Source organism: Myiozetetes cayanensis, unplaced genomic scaffold (assembly GCF_022539395.1).
Source record: "Myiozetetes cayanensis isolate MyiCay16 unplaced genomic scaffold, myiCay2020 scf20-37, whole genome shotgun sequence".
NCBI classification, from domain to species: Eukaryota; Metazoa; Chordata; class Aves; order Passeriformes; family Tyrannidae; genus Myiozetetes; species Myiozetetes cayanensis.
In genome coordinates, this window is record NW_026087412.1 from 10,192,694 (window position 1) to 10,209,119 (window position 16,426).

The 16,426-nt window shown below is 38.5% G+C and overlaps 1 protein-coding gene across 5 annotated transcripts in view; it reads right to left on the minus strand.

The window, feature by feature from the left end:
* Nucleotides 1–16,426, minus strand: part of CLEC16A (C-type lectin domain containing 16A) — a 61,898-nt gene that overhangs the window by 11,413 nt on the left and 34,059 nt on the right. For 4 of the 5 annotated variants that reach the window (XM_050317072.1, XM_050317070.1, XM_050317073.1 and 1 more), the window contains exons 18-22: nt 15,992–16,112; nt 12,036–12,187; nt 11,137–11,341; nt 9,641–9,808; nt 4,536–4,682 (exon numbers count right to left, since the gene is read on the minus strand). In XM_050317072.1, coding sequence (XP_050173029.1) covers nt 4,536–4,682; nt 9,641–9,808; nt 11,137–11,341; nt 12,036–12,187; nt 15,992–16,112 — 793 coding nt within the window. Of the gene's footprint in view, nt 1–4,535; nt 4,683–9,640; nt 9,809–11,136; nt 11,342–12,035; nt 12,188–15,991; nt 16,113–16,426 lie in introns of those variants that run through there. The other variant, XM_050317075.1, reaches the window with a different exon arrangement.

Consider the following 16,426-nt stretch of genomic DNA (forward strand, 5'->3'; position numbering starts at 1 on the left):
AATGTAAACATTTTCATAAGTACTGAAGCCAATTGCTTTTTAAAGTTAAGACAACTTAAAAAGTAATAAAATACAGTGTAGATGACATTAACACATTTGTAATTCTAGAAGGCTGCTAACTTACAGTAAAGAGAACTTCTATATCTAATCTTTGACATATATAAAATAAGCACTTTCAGGGAGTGCTCGGTTCCAGCAAGGTTAGCCAAGACGTGACTGCATTCTGAGCTCTGAAATCTGATGACTAAAATCTGCCTAGAAAGAGAGCATTTCTACTTAATGCACAGCAATACTTCAAAAGGACACGTTCATTAAAAAAAGTAAATAATGTAAATACAAAGAAAAACCCAAACCAACAGCAGCACTTGCAGAACTTGATACTGTTTTTTTCTGTCATTAGGGATTCTGCTTTCTTTATGGGATGACTTCCGACTTTCCGGTTTTAAAGAACTGTGATCTTTTAAAGGGGCTAAGATTAATTCCCAAATACTACAAATGGGGGAGCTGCTAGGTTTTACAATATGTGTGCCATAAAACAGTGTGACAATTATTAGGTAGGATAGATGATAAAAATCATAAGAGTTTATTTTACTCATGACAATGCAGTTAATGCAACACTGTGGGATTGCTTGATGTAGGTAGGAGTGATAACAAGTAACCTATTCTTACAAAACACCAAATTATTTTTTCCCCATCATGCATTTTTGAAAGCTCTTTTGCTGTTTAATCTTTAATGTATACTCTATGTTCTAACATTGTTTTCTCTTAACTGACATGCAATTTGTCTTTATTTTGTTCTCATCTATCACTGTTTTATGTTAAAGTTGGTGGGTATGTTCCAAATCTTATTTCCTGAAACAACTCTGCAAAGATTTACAAGTACCACCTCAAATATATCAAACCCTGAACAGTTTAAATCAATAGCAACTGTCAACAGACTAGTTCAGGACACTATAATCACAACTTTACAGTATAAAAAGCTGTGTGGTTTAAAATGTTGCTCTTAAGGAAGGTAGTTGAGGTAGTTTCCTTGAAGTCCAAATACCCATCTCCCCTTTACCTTGTCTGGCCTTCTTGACTGGAGTTCCTGAGCAGCTCAGCATGTTCTTCATGCTCAACAACCCCAGCAGTTGCCAGAACAAACATGGGAGCAGGGAGGGAGGGAGGGACAGAGAGCTCATACATGTGCTTGTGTGAGTGTGTTTAAAGTGGAATGGGAAATGAGACGGGAGATTCAAATGTGACAGACGGTGGTAGCATTCAAGTGCTACCTTGGGACATAAAACAGCTGTTGGCAACTGCTTGCTGCTCATCAGCTACTTGTTACTTGCTGCTCTAAAGAGCCACTTCACATCATGCAAGTCTCTTCTGCTTACAGCCAAGTAAGGCAGGCTAGTTCCAACTGTCCTCAGATGGTTAAGGGAAAATCACTGTTTTGCACTGAAGTGGGTAAATACCAACAACTGTTTCCATATCCCAGCTGAGTGGTCAGTAAGACCTGATACAACACACAGTGATGACACTGTCACTTATTTCAGCAGAGTACTTCTGCTCATGCAGAAGCCTATCTGGAAATGCCAAGGAGATCATCTCTTTCATGACTGTGTTCCTGGAAAGTTTCTGGTACAGATCTCGATTACACAGAAATAGTATAAAAGGGAGAACATCAATGACAAACTAGCAGTAAACCAGTCAAATCAGTGAATGCAGAAACACTGTTCCCAGGAATAGAAAGCACTATTGATCTGACACTGAAGATTAGCAAAAAGTGTCAATAGAGCACCTTGGGTTGGGGAAAATCCTCCCCACATCCCAACCCCCAAAAGACTTACCTCCAGGGATTTCAGAATTCTCTCTAGTTTATACCAAGGACCTTGAGACACCATCACCCCCTCAGCTACAGCTATTTAAAACATTATTCATTATTGGTTGCAACTACACCAGCAGTTTGGAACAGACCTTTGAAGCATCCTGCACACTTAATGCTTTGGTCTGATTTTAGGAACAGTTTCTGTGCATTAATGAGATTCTGTCACAAGGAAACCGAACTATAACATATGCTACAACTATGCACCAAATACACTTCAAATATTAATAGCAATGAACACCTGAACTAATAACTGGTCCTTCAGACAATCACATACATGGCAAAATCCCTGAGCCATCTCAGTACCACCTGTGCATCATCCTACTGCAACAAACTACCTGCTCAGGCACCTACAATCACTGTCTTCCCTCTTTGTTACTGCTCCCTGAGCAGAACAAAATTCAAGGGTTGAGCTCCAAAGTCATCCCTGCAGCAGGTTAGTGAAGCTGCTGACCCCAGACTGAAGGAGCTGACACCCATTCTCATGTTCACCTCCTCTGCCTTTACTGAAGGTCACTGTGCTCACGGTGGTAGGACACAGATCTGTATCTTCACAGCTACATTTGCTAAAGCACCTGCATCAGTGTGCCCAGATCCTGGGCAAAAAAATCATACCCCACCCAAAGACTGTTTTCTTGCATGGCATGTGGCATTATGCATACACATAATTTATGATTAATTCACAGTGAAGGTCAAGGTGGGCAGTTCATGCAATGCAACCAGTAAAGTGCACACTGAAACCCTTCCTCTGGTATTTTTGTTTGTTTGTTTTTTGCTGTTGTTCTTGTTGTTGTTTGTTTTGGATTTGTTTGTTTGGTTTGTGTTGGTTATTTTTGGTTTTGGGGAGGGTAGGGAAGAGTTTGTTAAGAGTTTTTGTTATTGTTTATTTTTATTTTTTTTTGGAAACAAAACCCACCCTCCTGTCATCAGGCTTTTTAAACTCTAGGAAAAACAGAATTTTATGCTATACAAATGCCAAGATAGTGTGTAAGTAGACTGTAATTTTGGTAACTACAGTCTGTGCTTATTCTTAGATTAGGCACTATCTTTTTATGCTTGGTGAGTAATTATGTGTTCTGAATCTAGGCATTTTTTCATAGAAGCCAGATTATATGCACTTGAAAGACCTCAGTTTGAAACGTAGTACAGTCTTGTTTGATATTTCTGTGAACTGGTATGTTGCTTACAACAACAAAAATAATTTAGATTCTTTATTTTCATTTCCTTTACCACAGTTTTCTCTTAGCCACTGTTGGCAAGAACTTGTAGTTACATTTCCTTGATCACAGATGATTTAAATACAGCAAGGATACTGCACATGAGCCTTTTTACACTGCTAAGGAGAAACATGTCATCAAACAAATCTTTTCTTGCAGTGCCAATCCATACTGAGAGTTCTGACAAATAAATGATAGCACCTCTAGGGTCTGGGTGCTGAATGCTTTACATATTTACTGTTCACAAACTTCACAAGCACCCTTTTCTCACCCTTTTCACCAGTATTTCTTGCAGGGATAGCCAATTTGAACATATAATGCACACTGATCTGCTGACACTGTTCAGTGAAGGCTACAGAACACACTAAATGCCTAACAAAGGTTGCATCATTTCCTGTAGGACTGCAATAAAGTTTAGATCTACCTGGGGCTTCCAAAATGGTGTGTCTTAGAAGGGGTAACCAGAACATCCCTCTCAAGGAGTGATCAACACTGGAAGTGACCAGTGAAATGAGGGGGTTGCTTGAAAAGGCCTTGAGAATCAGGTTCCCTGTTTTGTTTTACAACCAAATGAGGCAGAGGGGATCAGTTCTAGCAGGAAAGCAGCTCAGTATTGCACCCTTCAGCATTCACTTCTTGTTTAGTCTCCAGTCTAAGGCTTTACCTCACACATAATTTGCACTCAGAACAGACACCATTACAAGATTCTCTACAATCACTATCCAGAAAGGAGGAATGAAGGTGTTCTAATGCAACAAGAAGTCCCAGTTTAAACATACCCACTAAATATATTGACCAGTGCAAACAAATGAGGGCCACATTTGTCAAAGTTACACTGTCACTGATTTATACTGCAGCCTCTTCTGAACCAATGGAACAGCCTCCTGAAAGGTGGTGGTGTTCAGCCACAAGAGTGTTATTGCAAAAGCTTTACAATATTAACATCCTAAATAACTATTTTCCAAAAACTTCATATTTGGCCCACTGCTACAAATTAACATGAGTATCAAAAGAACATACAAAAGCAAATGTCACCCAGTTCAAAAAAGATGGAGATCAACTTATCCACTAAGGTGAAAGGCTAACAGTTTAGATCACATACTCATGCAAAGCAATACTTCAGTTAACACAAGCAAAACAAACCATCAACAAAAAAACCCCACAGCATTCTAAAGTGTATGTGCTAGGAGAGCAGACAGGCAAGCAGGACATAGTTTCACCAGTACTTAAAATCACTACTGGAAGATGCCAAGTATTTATTAGAGTTCCAGAAAGCTGAAGAGATCATTAAAATTTGCACCACAATTTACTTTTAATTGGTTTAGTTGAATGATCAAGTGATCTGAAACCATAAAACCCCATTGTTTTTAATCCAATAACACAGTAACTTAATTTTACAAGGAACTACTCTATATCCCTTAGTGCCTAGGCTGAAAATGGTGATTGAATACCTGAGGGGCTCTGTGCAGCAGAAGGGGTGGATGTCGAGCTCGCAGTCACTGAATCACAGCGCCCTGTGCTCCCACTGCCACTGGAAGGTGATGGTGATGAGAGTGGGGAGGGATTGTGCTGATTTATACACTGGGCTACAGCAAAGCCTGCAAAACAGCACAGTGAAGTTTACAAGTTAATTATTGGCTTGAAAGAATTAACCTATTGAAGAAACTGGGGAAAGGTAAGAGCAAATACTGTATCAAAGTGGTGCCGATTTCATGTAGTGCCCCGGAGGACCCACTGAAAGCTTTAAAACAGAAATGACAAGTCAGGAAAACGCTGTGAGCAGCAACATACACTGACAGGTTGTGCTACAAGTGAACAAAACACAATAAAGAACAGAGAAAAGCTAACAGTTATCAGTCCTGTTAATAATCTGACTCGATTTGCACTCCCGCCCCCATGCTTACACTCTAGAACTACACTCAAAGCCACTTGTACAAACACAGTGCTATCCTGAATTTCTGTAGTACTTGCATCATAGGTCTAGATGGGTGAATGCCACTTTTACCAAGCTTTTCTCTTATTTTAAGTTTCAATTCATTATGTCCAAGATGAACACCACTCGAAAGAATTAAATAACCACCACGGCAGGAGCCATCTATTTTAGTGAAAAACAAAACAGTTTGGTGAGGGGCTAATTAACCCATAAATGTAAATAAATTCATGTATTTTATTTCAGAAACCAACCTGATTGATCTTCTACAATCATTTAGATAAGTTGAACTGAGGTCACACACAGTGACGCCTGACAGTCTGCAAAAAGTTAACCACAAACTGACCTACCTCAAACGTGAAAGACTCCTCTATCACTGGGCCCGAGTGCAGTAGTTTTTAATCACAGAAGATGTACATTAGGTTTCTCACACACACTTCATATTTTGAAATACCAGTTAGAATGGGGAAACAAGGAATAATCAGTGAACTTCTGACCACAGAAGTGAGGCAAAGCCAACTGTTAAAGTGAATGAAATTTGTTTTAAGAACAGCTACTAAAGTCACTGGTATAGAAGTGCTTACATCAAGATATTTTTCTTCCCTTACAATGCTGGAAAAAGCTGTACCCAACCAAGGCACTCTACACCCACAACAGGTTTGCACTTCAAGGGAGGAAAAATCTTCCATCCTCACCAAAATAGCAGAAAACAGTAAACAAGGTCTGCCCTGACTATCCCAGGGAAAGCTGCCCTGATTCAGCAGGATTGCCTGCCCAAACTTCTGCAAAACAGCACTCAGGGATTCATGTCCTTAACAAGGGAGCATTTCCTTCAAAATGATCTTAACATAGCTTCTCTCCCAATACAGCTGCAGAGGAAGGATTTGAAGTTAACAGGAAGTTAATTTAGATAGGAGGGAAAGGTAAGTCTAAATCATTCAAAATACTCTAACTGGGAAACTGATGACCAAGAACAAATTTGCTAATCAGGAAACTCCTTCAGGAAATACTTGCAAAGAGAAAGGGAGCAGAATTAATCATAGCTACAGGAAGGAAAATTAACTTAGAAGGTTCTAGAGGGTCTTTGTCACTACTTTATGACTCTCAAGTTGTGATTGAGATTACTAATGAACAAAAATATTTCCTTTCCAGTAGTCATGATTCTGCTTCAACGTAACTTTCTATTTAAGAATCAGCAAGGTATTACTGTAAAGATGTGCCTTTCCAGTTCCTTGGAGATCTTATTTTCATAATCATAGTTTTTCATAGGGTTGTGTTTTCTTTCCTAAAACATGTATCAACAGCTATCCTCCTACTGTATTTTACATACCAGCAGCAAAATTTCATGCCAAAACCTGAAATAGCTTCTCTTTAAAGGAACTTTTTCTTAAGCAATTAATTCAAATCTTCCTGTAAAAAGCTCACCTATTGCCTTATAAAAGTTTTCATGTGAAAGGCAGCCTTAACAACAAATTCTCCTAAGAATAAAAATGGAGGTGAGAAAGAGGAGAAAGGGCACTGATGGCAGAAAACAGGAAGAGCAAAAACAAACAAAAAAAAGCCTGAGAAGTAGAAATAAAATCTTGGCCAAGAAAGTAGTAACTGTTTTCTCAGTGCAAACCATATTCTCATTGCCCCAATGTCTTCTAGGGCAATTTCTTACTATTCTTCTTACTATTCTACTACTCTTACTGTTCTTCTCTGCGTTGTTATCTCATTACAAATTCTCATATCACACTTAAGTAAACTATTCCAATCTGATTTTCCTACAGTAGTTGTTGAGCAAATTTTAAAAAGAATTCTTGCCTGTGTTTTCATTTTTATTTAAAGGGTTACAAAGTATTAAAAGATCATTTTTTCCTTCAGATTTTAAAATGCAGATGGTTATAGTTTGCTTGCCATGGCTAATGTTAGGGAGAGGTTTTTTCAGCTTTTCCCCTCAAAATCACATCATCACCATCATATACTAAGGTCTTAACAATGGATAAAATAGTAAGAGATATCTATTGATTCCTTTTGCTTTTCAAAATAAATTTACTCAGTAGGTAAGCTACCACACTTGTTAAAATATTTAGATGCACCTTTTGCTGGAAATCATTAAGATTTCCCTTAAGACACACTGGGAACATAAATCTCAGAATAGAGCTGATACTTGAAACTAATACTTGAGTTTGCTTGGAGAGGAAGTCATTATTTATTTACTTTGAGTAGAAGGCCTATATTCACAGGGCCCCTACCAAATTTGCTGGTTTCTCTGAAAACAATATAATTATTTACATAGAGTGCTTCAAAAGTATCATATTCATACACAGATGGTGAATAGTCCAGCCAGCTAAACTATCCCTAAAATGCTCTAACATTCTAGCAAAGGCCATTAACTTAAAATAGACCCTGAAGCATATTCATAGCCATGACTTCATGATGTTAAAATTGATCAAGTGAAGGCTTTTGCTTATGTTGTTCTCTGATGAGAACTGCCCAGTTTATCAGCCAGTTGGCTGGGATGATTCCAGCACCTCACTGCCTTTGGATAACACTCCATAAAACGTACAGGTGAACAGGGATGTTCTGGAGCAAGGTCTGTTATATTCTCATCACCCTTCAAGGGACTTGCACAAAATCCAGTTCTGAGCTACAACAATCCTCACCCTCTTCCCCCCAGATACCAAGAAGCACTTTCAAAAACATTTTAACTTTGGACCAGGAAACAATAAAGAAAAAGAAAGCACAGTTTGCCTACAATAAGGTAACTGCACACTCTCGAGTGAAATATGGAGAGCTCTATGTATGCACTGTGACAGAAACCAGACCAGACTGAAATATGTGTTCTTGGAAATTCTGAATTCATTGACAAGGGGGATTAGGGAACTGATTCAACAGCTGTATTAATATCCTCCACAGACCAACATTTGCAAAAGAGCTGAAAACATTTATATTATGTTAATGTCTTAAAACCCACACTGGGTGTACAGCACTGACAGCTAACATCATACTAAAAGTAATAAATAATCTTCCAAAAATATTGCCAAAAACATAGTTCTCCTTTAACTCTACAAAGGACATCATCACCACAGAGAAAGCATAATTTGTTTCTTAAAAGTACTACCAAATTTACTGACTGTATGAGCTTTGCACAACTCTTAAGCACCAGATGAAGCTGTAGAAATTAAGAATTGAATACATGAAGCCAGTAATTTAACTGCAACTTCTTCAGTAGTTGTTTTAAAAGGCAAAAAAAGTCTTCCTCTTGAAGTGAAAATCACTGTGGGCCTCATTAAGGGATAAGTACAAAGAGATTCCTATGAAAATCACTCAGAACAAGGAAACCTCATTCATTCATGAGCAAGAAAGAGGCATTTGATTCTTGTTTTGTAATCAGATGTAAAACAGGATATGAATCCATTTTTTATTATAGTATCGGTTGTCATAAAATGCACTTCAAAGATGCTACACTTTAAATGTTCTGTGGCCCATTTCTTGTACTTTGTACCAAACAAAAGCTCTGCAATACTTTTTCCTCTGGATTTGCAAGTGGAAGTCTCCATTTCCTGGAATTCAAAGGAAGTGTGTGCTTGTTTGAACACATTACAATATTGCACCACCTCCAATATCCCCCCCTCAAATTAGTGATGAAGTCACCTGTTAGGAACACAAGGGTACTTGTCTTGGAGAAAGCTGAAACAGTAACTCTGGGACACCTTTCCAACCACACCTTTTCCATGGAAGTCACGTCAAATAAGGAAATACACTCCCATCATACAACACACACTTGGCTTTTGAGAAACATGACTGGCAATATCTATGGTTTTATCATTGCTGTTCCCCAGCCAGGACTCAGGAAAACTGAGCTCCAATTCAGTCTTAAAGCAGTTAAACATCTGTGGTGTAAGTAGAGCATTTGAATTTTGAACCACTGAATCACATCTAAAGAGCAATGCTGACTTCTGTGAAAGGATTGGCAGCAATTGGGGTAATGACATAGTATCTTTTTGTATAATATAGCACAAATAAGTACTTTCAAGCAGTATGAAATTCAAATTTAAAATGACTCAAGACAAAATGAGAAAATTTCACCATCTGGAAAAGAAATTCTGCACAGAAGTCAGTTTTGCGAAACAGAAAATAAGAGACAAAAAGCCAAGAGCTCATTCTTTTAGAATCATTCCTTTAATCCCAATTCCAAGCTAATGTTTAAGGAGAAGCTGTGGCCCTCTTCTCTCTTGCTGGCTCTGAGGTAGATGAAGCAGTTCACAGTATCCTGGTTATTTTTACAATCTGGCACAAAAATCATCATAACCAAAGGAAAGGAGGAAATACACACAACTGACAGGTGTGTTGCATAAATATTAGAGTATGCAAAACAGGATTTAAACTGACTCAGTTTGTAAAGGAAGGCAAAGTATTAAGATATTCTCAGCACATCTGGGGAAGCTGTGTCATGGGTTTGTCATGAAGTATTGCTCATGACATACCCAGAATACACACCCAGCTGTTATTTGTTTCCCACGGAGCAAATTTATCCATAAGCCTCATGCTGGACTTGTGTGTTCAGGAACATATTACAGTAAGCTTTTCACTGCTTATATAAATTACAATACAGTTTTTGTCAGTGAATGCTCATCTCACCTGGGACTTTGTCAACAGATGCAAAGACAGAGCGCTGCACGGTGGGGTCACTGCTCCCACGCCGGGACTGGTCGTAGAATCTAAAGGGAAGGTGTTGGGCTGTGCCTCCAGAGCTGTGTCCAAAACCCATAACTTCAGTTGAAGGCTGAACAGGAAGATCCAGGAGAGCTATGTTTAATCACAATTGATAATTTTTGTTACTCAAAAATATATAAAAGGAAGAGGAGGTGAAAATAAAATTGATAGTTTGTTCAGGATCTTAAGACTAAGCCAGATTTTTAAAGTGATTGTCTGCATTTACCTCTTAATTATGGTTACAATTGCATTGGAAAATGAGAGAACACTTCTGGCAACCTGTTCTACCACTGGCTGTCCACATCACATTCACACTAAAGAAATCCTAGAATATAGTGGAGGGCTAAACCAAACAGGATTACAGGAAGCTCCTTGCACTAAGCAAGCCATAGGAGTTATTAAAAATAAAAAAACCTTTTGTTTTTCCCTGTACAAATAAAGCAATTAATTAGTTACAACTGAACACTGCAGAAAGCCATTGAAAGACAGAGTCTGCTTTAAACTGGCAAAAAACTGCCTCTGCATTACCATTCAACTTAAAATTTTTAGTATCAAATAGATCTGTATTACCCTCAGACTTGCTTTAAATTTTTTTATATGAAGAAAGCCACAAAAGTATGACATATCCCTTTGTAAACTTGAAGTATAAAACTACAGATTCATAATAATCTAAAAGCATCTATAATAATTCTCTGTCCAACTCAGTAATTTTAATACTAGCTATGACTTTGTTTGTCCCAGCTCTGATTAGTTCATTATTGTTCTTGGACTATCCAAGTAACCTTGATAACTGAGTTCCTTTTTATTTGCACACTTATTTTCCATCCTATATTTCAAAGCTTCTTTTCCTGCACTCACAAGTTCACTCAGTTTACTGGTAAGCTTCAATTTACTCTTCACTCAATACTCAAGTCATATTTGAATCATTGCTATTTCCTCAAAGCAACTCTTTCCTTCATGTCTTCACATGCATTTCCTCCAAGCACAGGAATCTAGTGCTGATATGCCACTCAACATTTTGGATTGCTCATCATCACCACATCCAAGCATTATCATCAAGACCATCCAACTCCAGCAAACTGAGCTCCAGTGCAGTCCTGGGGCAGCAGAACATCTGCTTTCCATTGGAATTCTGAACCACTGCACCACACTTGAAGAGAAACGCTGAGTTTTGTACAATAATTGGCAGAAAGCGGCAACCAGACAGGATTCCTTTTTCATCCGTTCCTGAACTGTCTGTCATAACTACGAAACCACATATTTCACTCCAATAAAATCTGTCACTTTGAAACTCAACACTGCTTTACAGCTTTCTGTGGCCACCATTTTTCAAGATTTCTGTACCTCACCCTTGTGTTACAGAGGGCTTTGCAATGCCACACAAGCCTTGTTTCCAGAACCATTTCACAGTCACCACTCACCTGCTATTCTCTGCATTTTCATGCGCCGGGCCTGGATCCGGCCCTTGGCCAGGCGCTGCTTGGCAATAATGCAGCGGATGTGATCCGAGAAAATGAACGTGGCCTGAAGGATGGGGAAGGGCTTAGAATGAGGGCTCGAGGCAGGCTTGTGAATGATTATGTTCAGAGCTCTACTGTCATCCTCTACTCCTGTCACCTGCATGTCCTAAAGAGTAACACATGGCAAGGAGTGAATGACAAAGCAAGCTTTTCAAAAAATACAGATTAAGGATCAAAATTAAAAGAAAACACTATGAATGTTCCATTGAAGCTCTTACAAAGACAGTTTCCACAGTAAAAACCCCAACTGCAGTTTGTGCAACCTTGGATTTACTCCTTCAGAAACTGGTATTCAGAGAGATTTAGTCAGTTTAAAATTCAATTAAATTATTTGAACATAGCAAATTTTCAGGAGATAAAAACAAGGCAAGGAGACACAAATCAGAGAAACTTCCTAAAGCTTTTGAAATCAATGAGATAAGCACAGATCATTTTGAAGTTGCAACTTAGTCACCTTCCCTACTCACGTAGGAAGATAAGAACTCTTGGAGAGTTCCTGAGCAACGTGTTTGGGACTCAATCCTAGCTGGAAATGACTTCAGTGTTCAAACGAACACAGCCCAATATATACTAGGGAAGTCACCTCATCTGCAAGTATGTTTCTAGTAAGCTGTGTACACTTCTTCAGAAAATCAGAAATAAAGGCAGGAAGCAGAAAAAAAGATTAACAGCTGAAGAAGCAAATAAGTATTGTACAGAGCTGAAATATGAAAGCTAATATTGGTATTACTGTTTATCCAACACAAAATGTAGATTTTCAGCTCAGAAAAAGTAAGCACCTAGACTACAACTTCTCTTACCTGCAAAAGGCCTGCAAATTTAACTACTCCCCATCCAAGTCTGGCAATATCTGGTTCAACCAAACTCATCTGGTAAATATCCACAGCCAGGAATCTTTGAACTTGACCCCCATCCTTTGTTATCACTGTACAGGCAATTAGATCACTGTTATCTGAAGGAAGAAAGGAAGGAAAAAGGTTATTTAATCACTGAAGTTGAGAATTCTTGGGTTTGGGTGTTTTACATTACATAAAATGTTAATCTATAAAAGCATAATAATTTTGACAACACATGGTTAAAGCTTTTGTTTGCCTTTTTAAAAAATATTTTAAATTTCCCTATAATATTTATAGCTACATAGAAAGGACAAGTTAGATTTTAAACAACAGTGGTTCATACACCTGACAAGCCACATATAAGATGGGTACTGTACTACATATACACCTTGCTTTCTCTTATCACCTTTATTATCTTTCAGTAAAAAAGTAACTCTTTCATCTCAGGAGTGAAATTGCAACATTGCTGCTGTCTCTCACTAAGTGGAAGTCTCAAAAAGTTTTGTTGGCAGACCAGAGACAGTCCTGCACCACTGCAGGTAATTATTTCTACCTTATTAGAAACTCTGGCTCCTGACACAAGTGAGATTTGCACAGGTCAGACACCCGCTATTCTGACTGCTGGAAGTGCTTCAACTTCAAGATTACACAGACTCTCCAGGCAAACTGTAGCAGGCTTTGGCCAATATTTGTTAAATGAGGTGACATTTTTTCCTTTACCCCTGCATTTTATTCACTTGTATTGAACATACCCTTTCTTTACCATTACTCCAGGACCTCTCCAACAAGGCCCCAGACAAATCCTCCCGTATCTCCTCACTGCCCCTGTTCCAGTTCAAACCCATCGTGCTTGAAAAGGGATTCAATCACCTTTTTTACACCATCTGGAATCTACCAAGTACCCCTTAAACTGGCACAACTTCTAGTAGACCTTTGCTAATCTTAATTAGATTTGCTTTTTCCCTTGCTTCAGACTGATACTTTCATTCACATACTTGATACACGCAGGTCTTTTTCCACTCTCTCATCTAGTACAATTTATAGCAAGTAAAGTATTCTGAATATTTTACAAAACAGTGGAACTTAAATTTACTCATCCAGACATCTAACCAAGTATTTAACACCATATTTCATACTAGAAACATTTGCAGGATAGATATAAAGGCTACAAGTGGAAGCACACAGCTTTTCACAGTGGCAGGTCATGCAACCACAGGCAACAGCCATAAATTATGGTTGGAAGGTGCAAGGAATTCCTTTGTACATAATACAGCACAGCAGGTTACCCAGAGAGGCTGTGGAATTTAAAACCAAAGGTTTTCAAGTTTCAAAAAACCAAAACCAACAATCCTCCCCAAACCAACTTCCTCTTCCCTCCCCAAAAAACCCCCACACCACAAGTGAGAGGTCCCTTCCAACTAACATTTCTCTGAATCTACAAATTACCCCTTACCAGCAGGATCCATTCAAAATTGATTGGGTGATAGGAGATGAAAAATGGAACCCTAACACAATTAAAAGAGGGTAATTAATGCTAATCCAGTGTGAATTTACTGTGAGCTCTTGAAATTTGAGAAAACAAGTTTAATCAATAAATGCAATACATACAGGACGTGATTCAGTTACATGAGGATTGATTGCTATTACCTTCTCACAGCCCTAGAAGGCTCAAGAAATCCATACAGGATTGGTAAATATTACTATAGGAGCCTGTGGAAGATTTATTCCTATTTAGAGAAGGAGCTGAGACACCAGGCAGAAAATCACAGAGATCTAAAATGGCAAAGTAGGCAACTGAACCCTACTGAATATTACTGTGCCAATGGCATTCTAACAACCTGAACAATGAAAGACAAGCCACAGAAACAGAATAAAACAAGAAAATCCATGTGAATATTTATAAAGATTTTAGTACAACAGCAAGTAGATTAAAATACTTGGAATTACTGCTGTACAAATTCAACTGCCCCACTACAAAAATGCACTTCAGGTAAAGAACTCAAGAGGTAGACGTTGCTTTCCAGAGCTGAAAGTTTTCATTTTAGATCTGACAAAAACTTGAAGTAGAAGTGTAAAAGTTTATCAAAGAACAGAAGGGAAAATTTCTCATTTATTAGGCAACTGTTACAGGAATCCTTTGAGCTTATACAACTGAGTGAAGGTCATTTACATGACTGTTTCTGGCTCACAGCTGCTTAAGGGTAAAAAGCTACATCGTCCTTGATGACAAAAACAGAAGAGGAAGTGCAGTTAAACACATTTCCAGTGAACTGATCTGAGAATACTCAAAACTGTGCTATAAAACAGTTACATATCACATAGCTAACACATTTAGATGAAAATACCAAGCCCAGTAAAATTCAGTTTGAAACTGAAAACTTGATCTGGGGATTAAAGCGAACCACAGGCTGAAAGGCCATTCAATACCAATGTGACACTGCTGCAAAGAAAGGTGCTGTCCTTTCTGAGATTAACTGCAGTGCCTCATTTTTCCTCATGCAAAATGAAGCCTGTAGCCAGTTTGGACACCACACCTCCAAGACATAGATCCAACAGCTCTGTGGACTTTCTCAAAGAAAAATACAAGTCTGAGGAATCAACCAAGGAAGGAGAATTCAAAGACCTCAGCTGCTTGCAGCACAGATGTACATTAGCTGAAAACAGCTGACCATGTTCATGCAACACTTACCTGAGAAGATTGCATTACATGAATTCTTTACTAATATAACAGCTACTTGAGGAGATAGTCTAAATGTACCTGATCTGCCTCAGGGCTTGATCTTTAATGATTTTATAATTTACTGTCATCACAATTCCAGAAATCATCTGCAGGCATTAAAAGCTCTTACAGAAAACTTGGTGGCCCAAGATAAGATAAGCATTAGGCTGCAGAGAGTTAATGCACCACCTCCCACCTGACAAGAAGAACCCTTCCCAACAGCACATAGCCCAGCAGGGATGATATTCTGCTTTACTGCTTACTAAGAATGCAACAAATCAAGGATCCACCTAGATGTTCCCACAAAGGACATTTAGTTGAGATTAGAGGACGTGTCCCTGGTCATACACCTGCACCACATTTTGGCTTCCTCTCTTTTCCTCAAATATGACGACAAGTTGCACTGGGCAGCTTTCTCTGCTGAGTCTGTTTTGAGCAGGGGAGTTAGACTAGGTGATCTCCTCATGTTCCTTCCAACCTCAACTATTCCACCATAAACAACTCTCAAACATTTTTTTAGAAATATTGGCTGCTTTTTCAAAGCCTGGATATTTGGCAGAGTGAACAAGAAGACTTAAGTATATTGTGACTCATTTTCAGTTTCAGTAAAGAAATAAAAGCTTTAAATGTATCATGATTTACCTCTTGGCCATGGTATTTAAAACATTTCCACTAACAGAATGCTGTTACCAGCCTGAAACCAAGCACTGAGGCTGTTAATTTGAGCTGACAGTGAACTTCACACAGTGAGCTGCTGACTAAGATTAAAAAGACACCTGCACGAGACACCTACAGCCTCACACGCAGTCTGAGGCATCACACAACACGTGAGTGATTCAAAACTATTTACAGCAGAAAAACAACACTGAAAAGTAATAGATATCGTTCTGGTGGCAGCACACACAGCAATATGGAATGAACCTTCTGTGGAATCCCCTGACTCCCAACACAAACATTCACGTGTAGTGCTGACAACCTTGCAACTATCCCTAAAGGTTTACAATGAACAACGGGCCCATCAAAATATTAAAATGGTTCTTTACAAGATACTCTGATCTTTCTCATCCAGTTCCCACAAAACACCAGCACTGCATTCAGGCAAAAGGAAAAAATAGCAGTAATAAGCAGTTTAGAGGGGGAAAAAAAAAAAGCCAGCAATTTCTCCATGTCAGACTATTTGGGAAATGGAGGGACTACTTACTCAAATCAAGAACATCATCTGTCTTTATCAGATCTCCCTCCCTCGTGAGTGGTAACTGAGTTTCTGGCTCATCTCGCAAGTGCAGTGACAGCGACCGGAGCATAAAGAAAACTCTGATTGCCTTCAGAAATTAAAGAAAAGAATATTAAAATATTGCTGCAGCCAGTACTACATATTTTAACAGAATCTTACAAGCATATCCTGGCATTTATAACCCCCAAGTTTGTTCTCATACAGTAGATCTACATTTTAAATTGAAAAAGTAGAATGTAATTTCAAACTTTGCTAGAAAAATATATGAAAGAAGTTGAAATGTGCAATGTTCAATGAAGTTCTGTTCAAAGTTCTGTTCAAAGCAACAGAGCTTTTGGGACACTGGTACACTAACACAGATTGTGACTGACAGGCAATTTTTTCTTTCATCATTATTTTAAG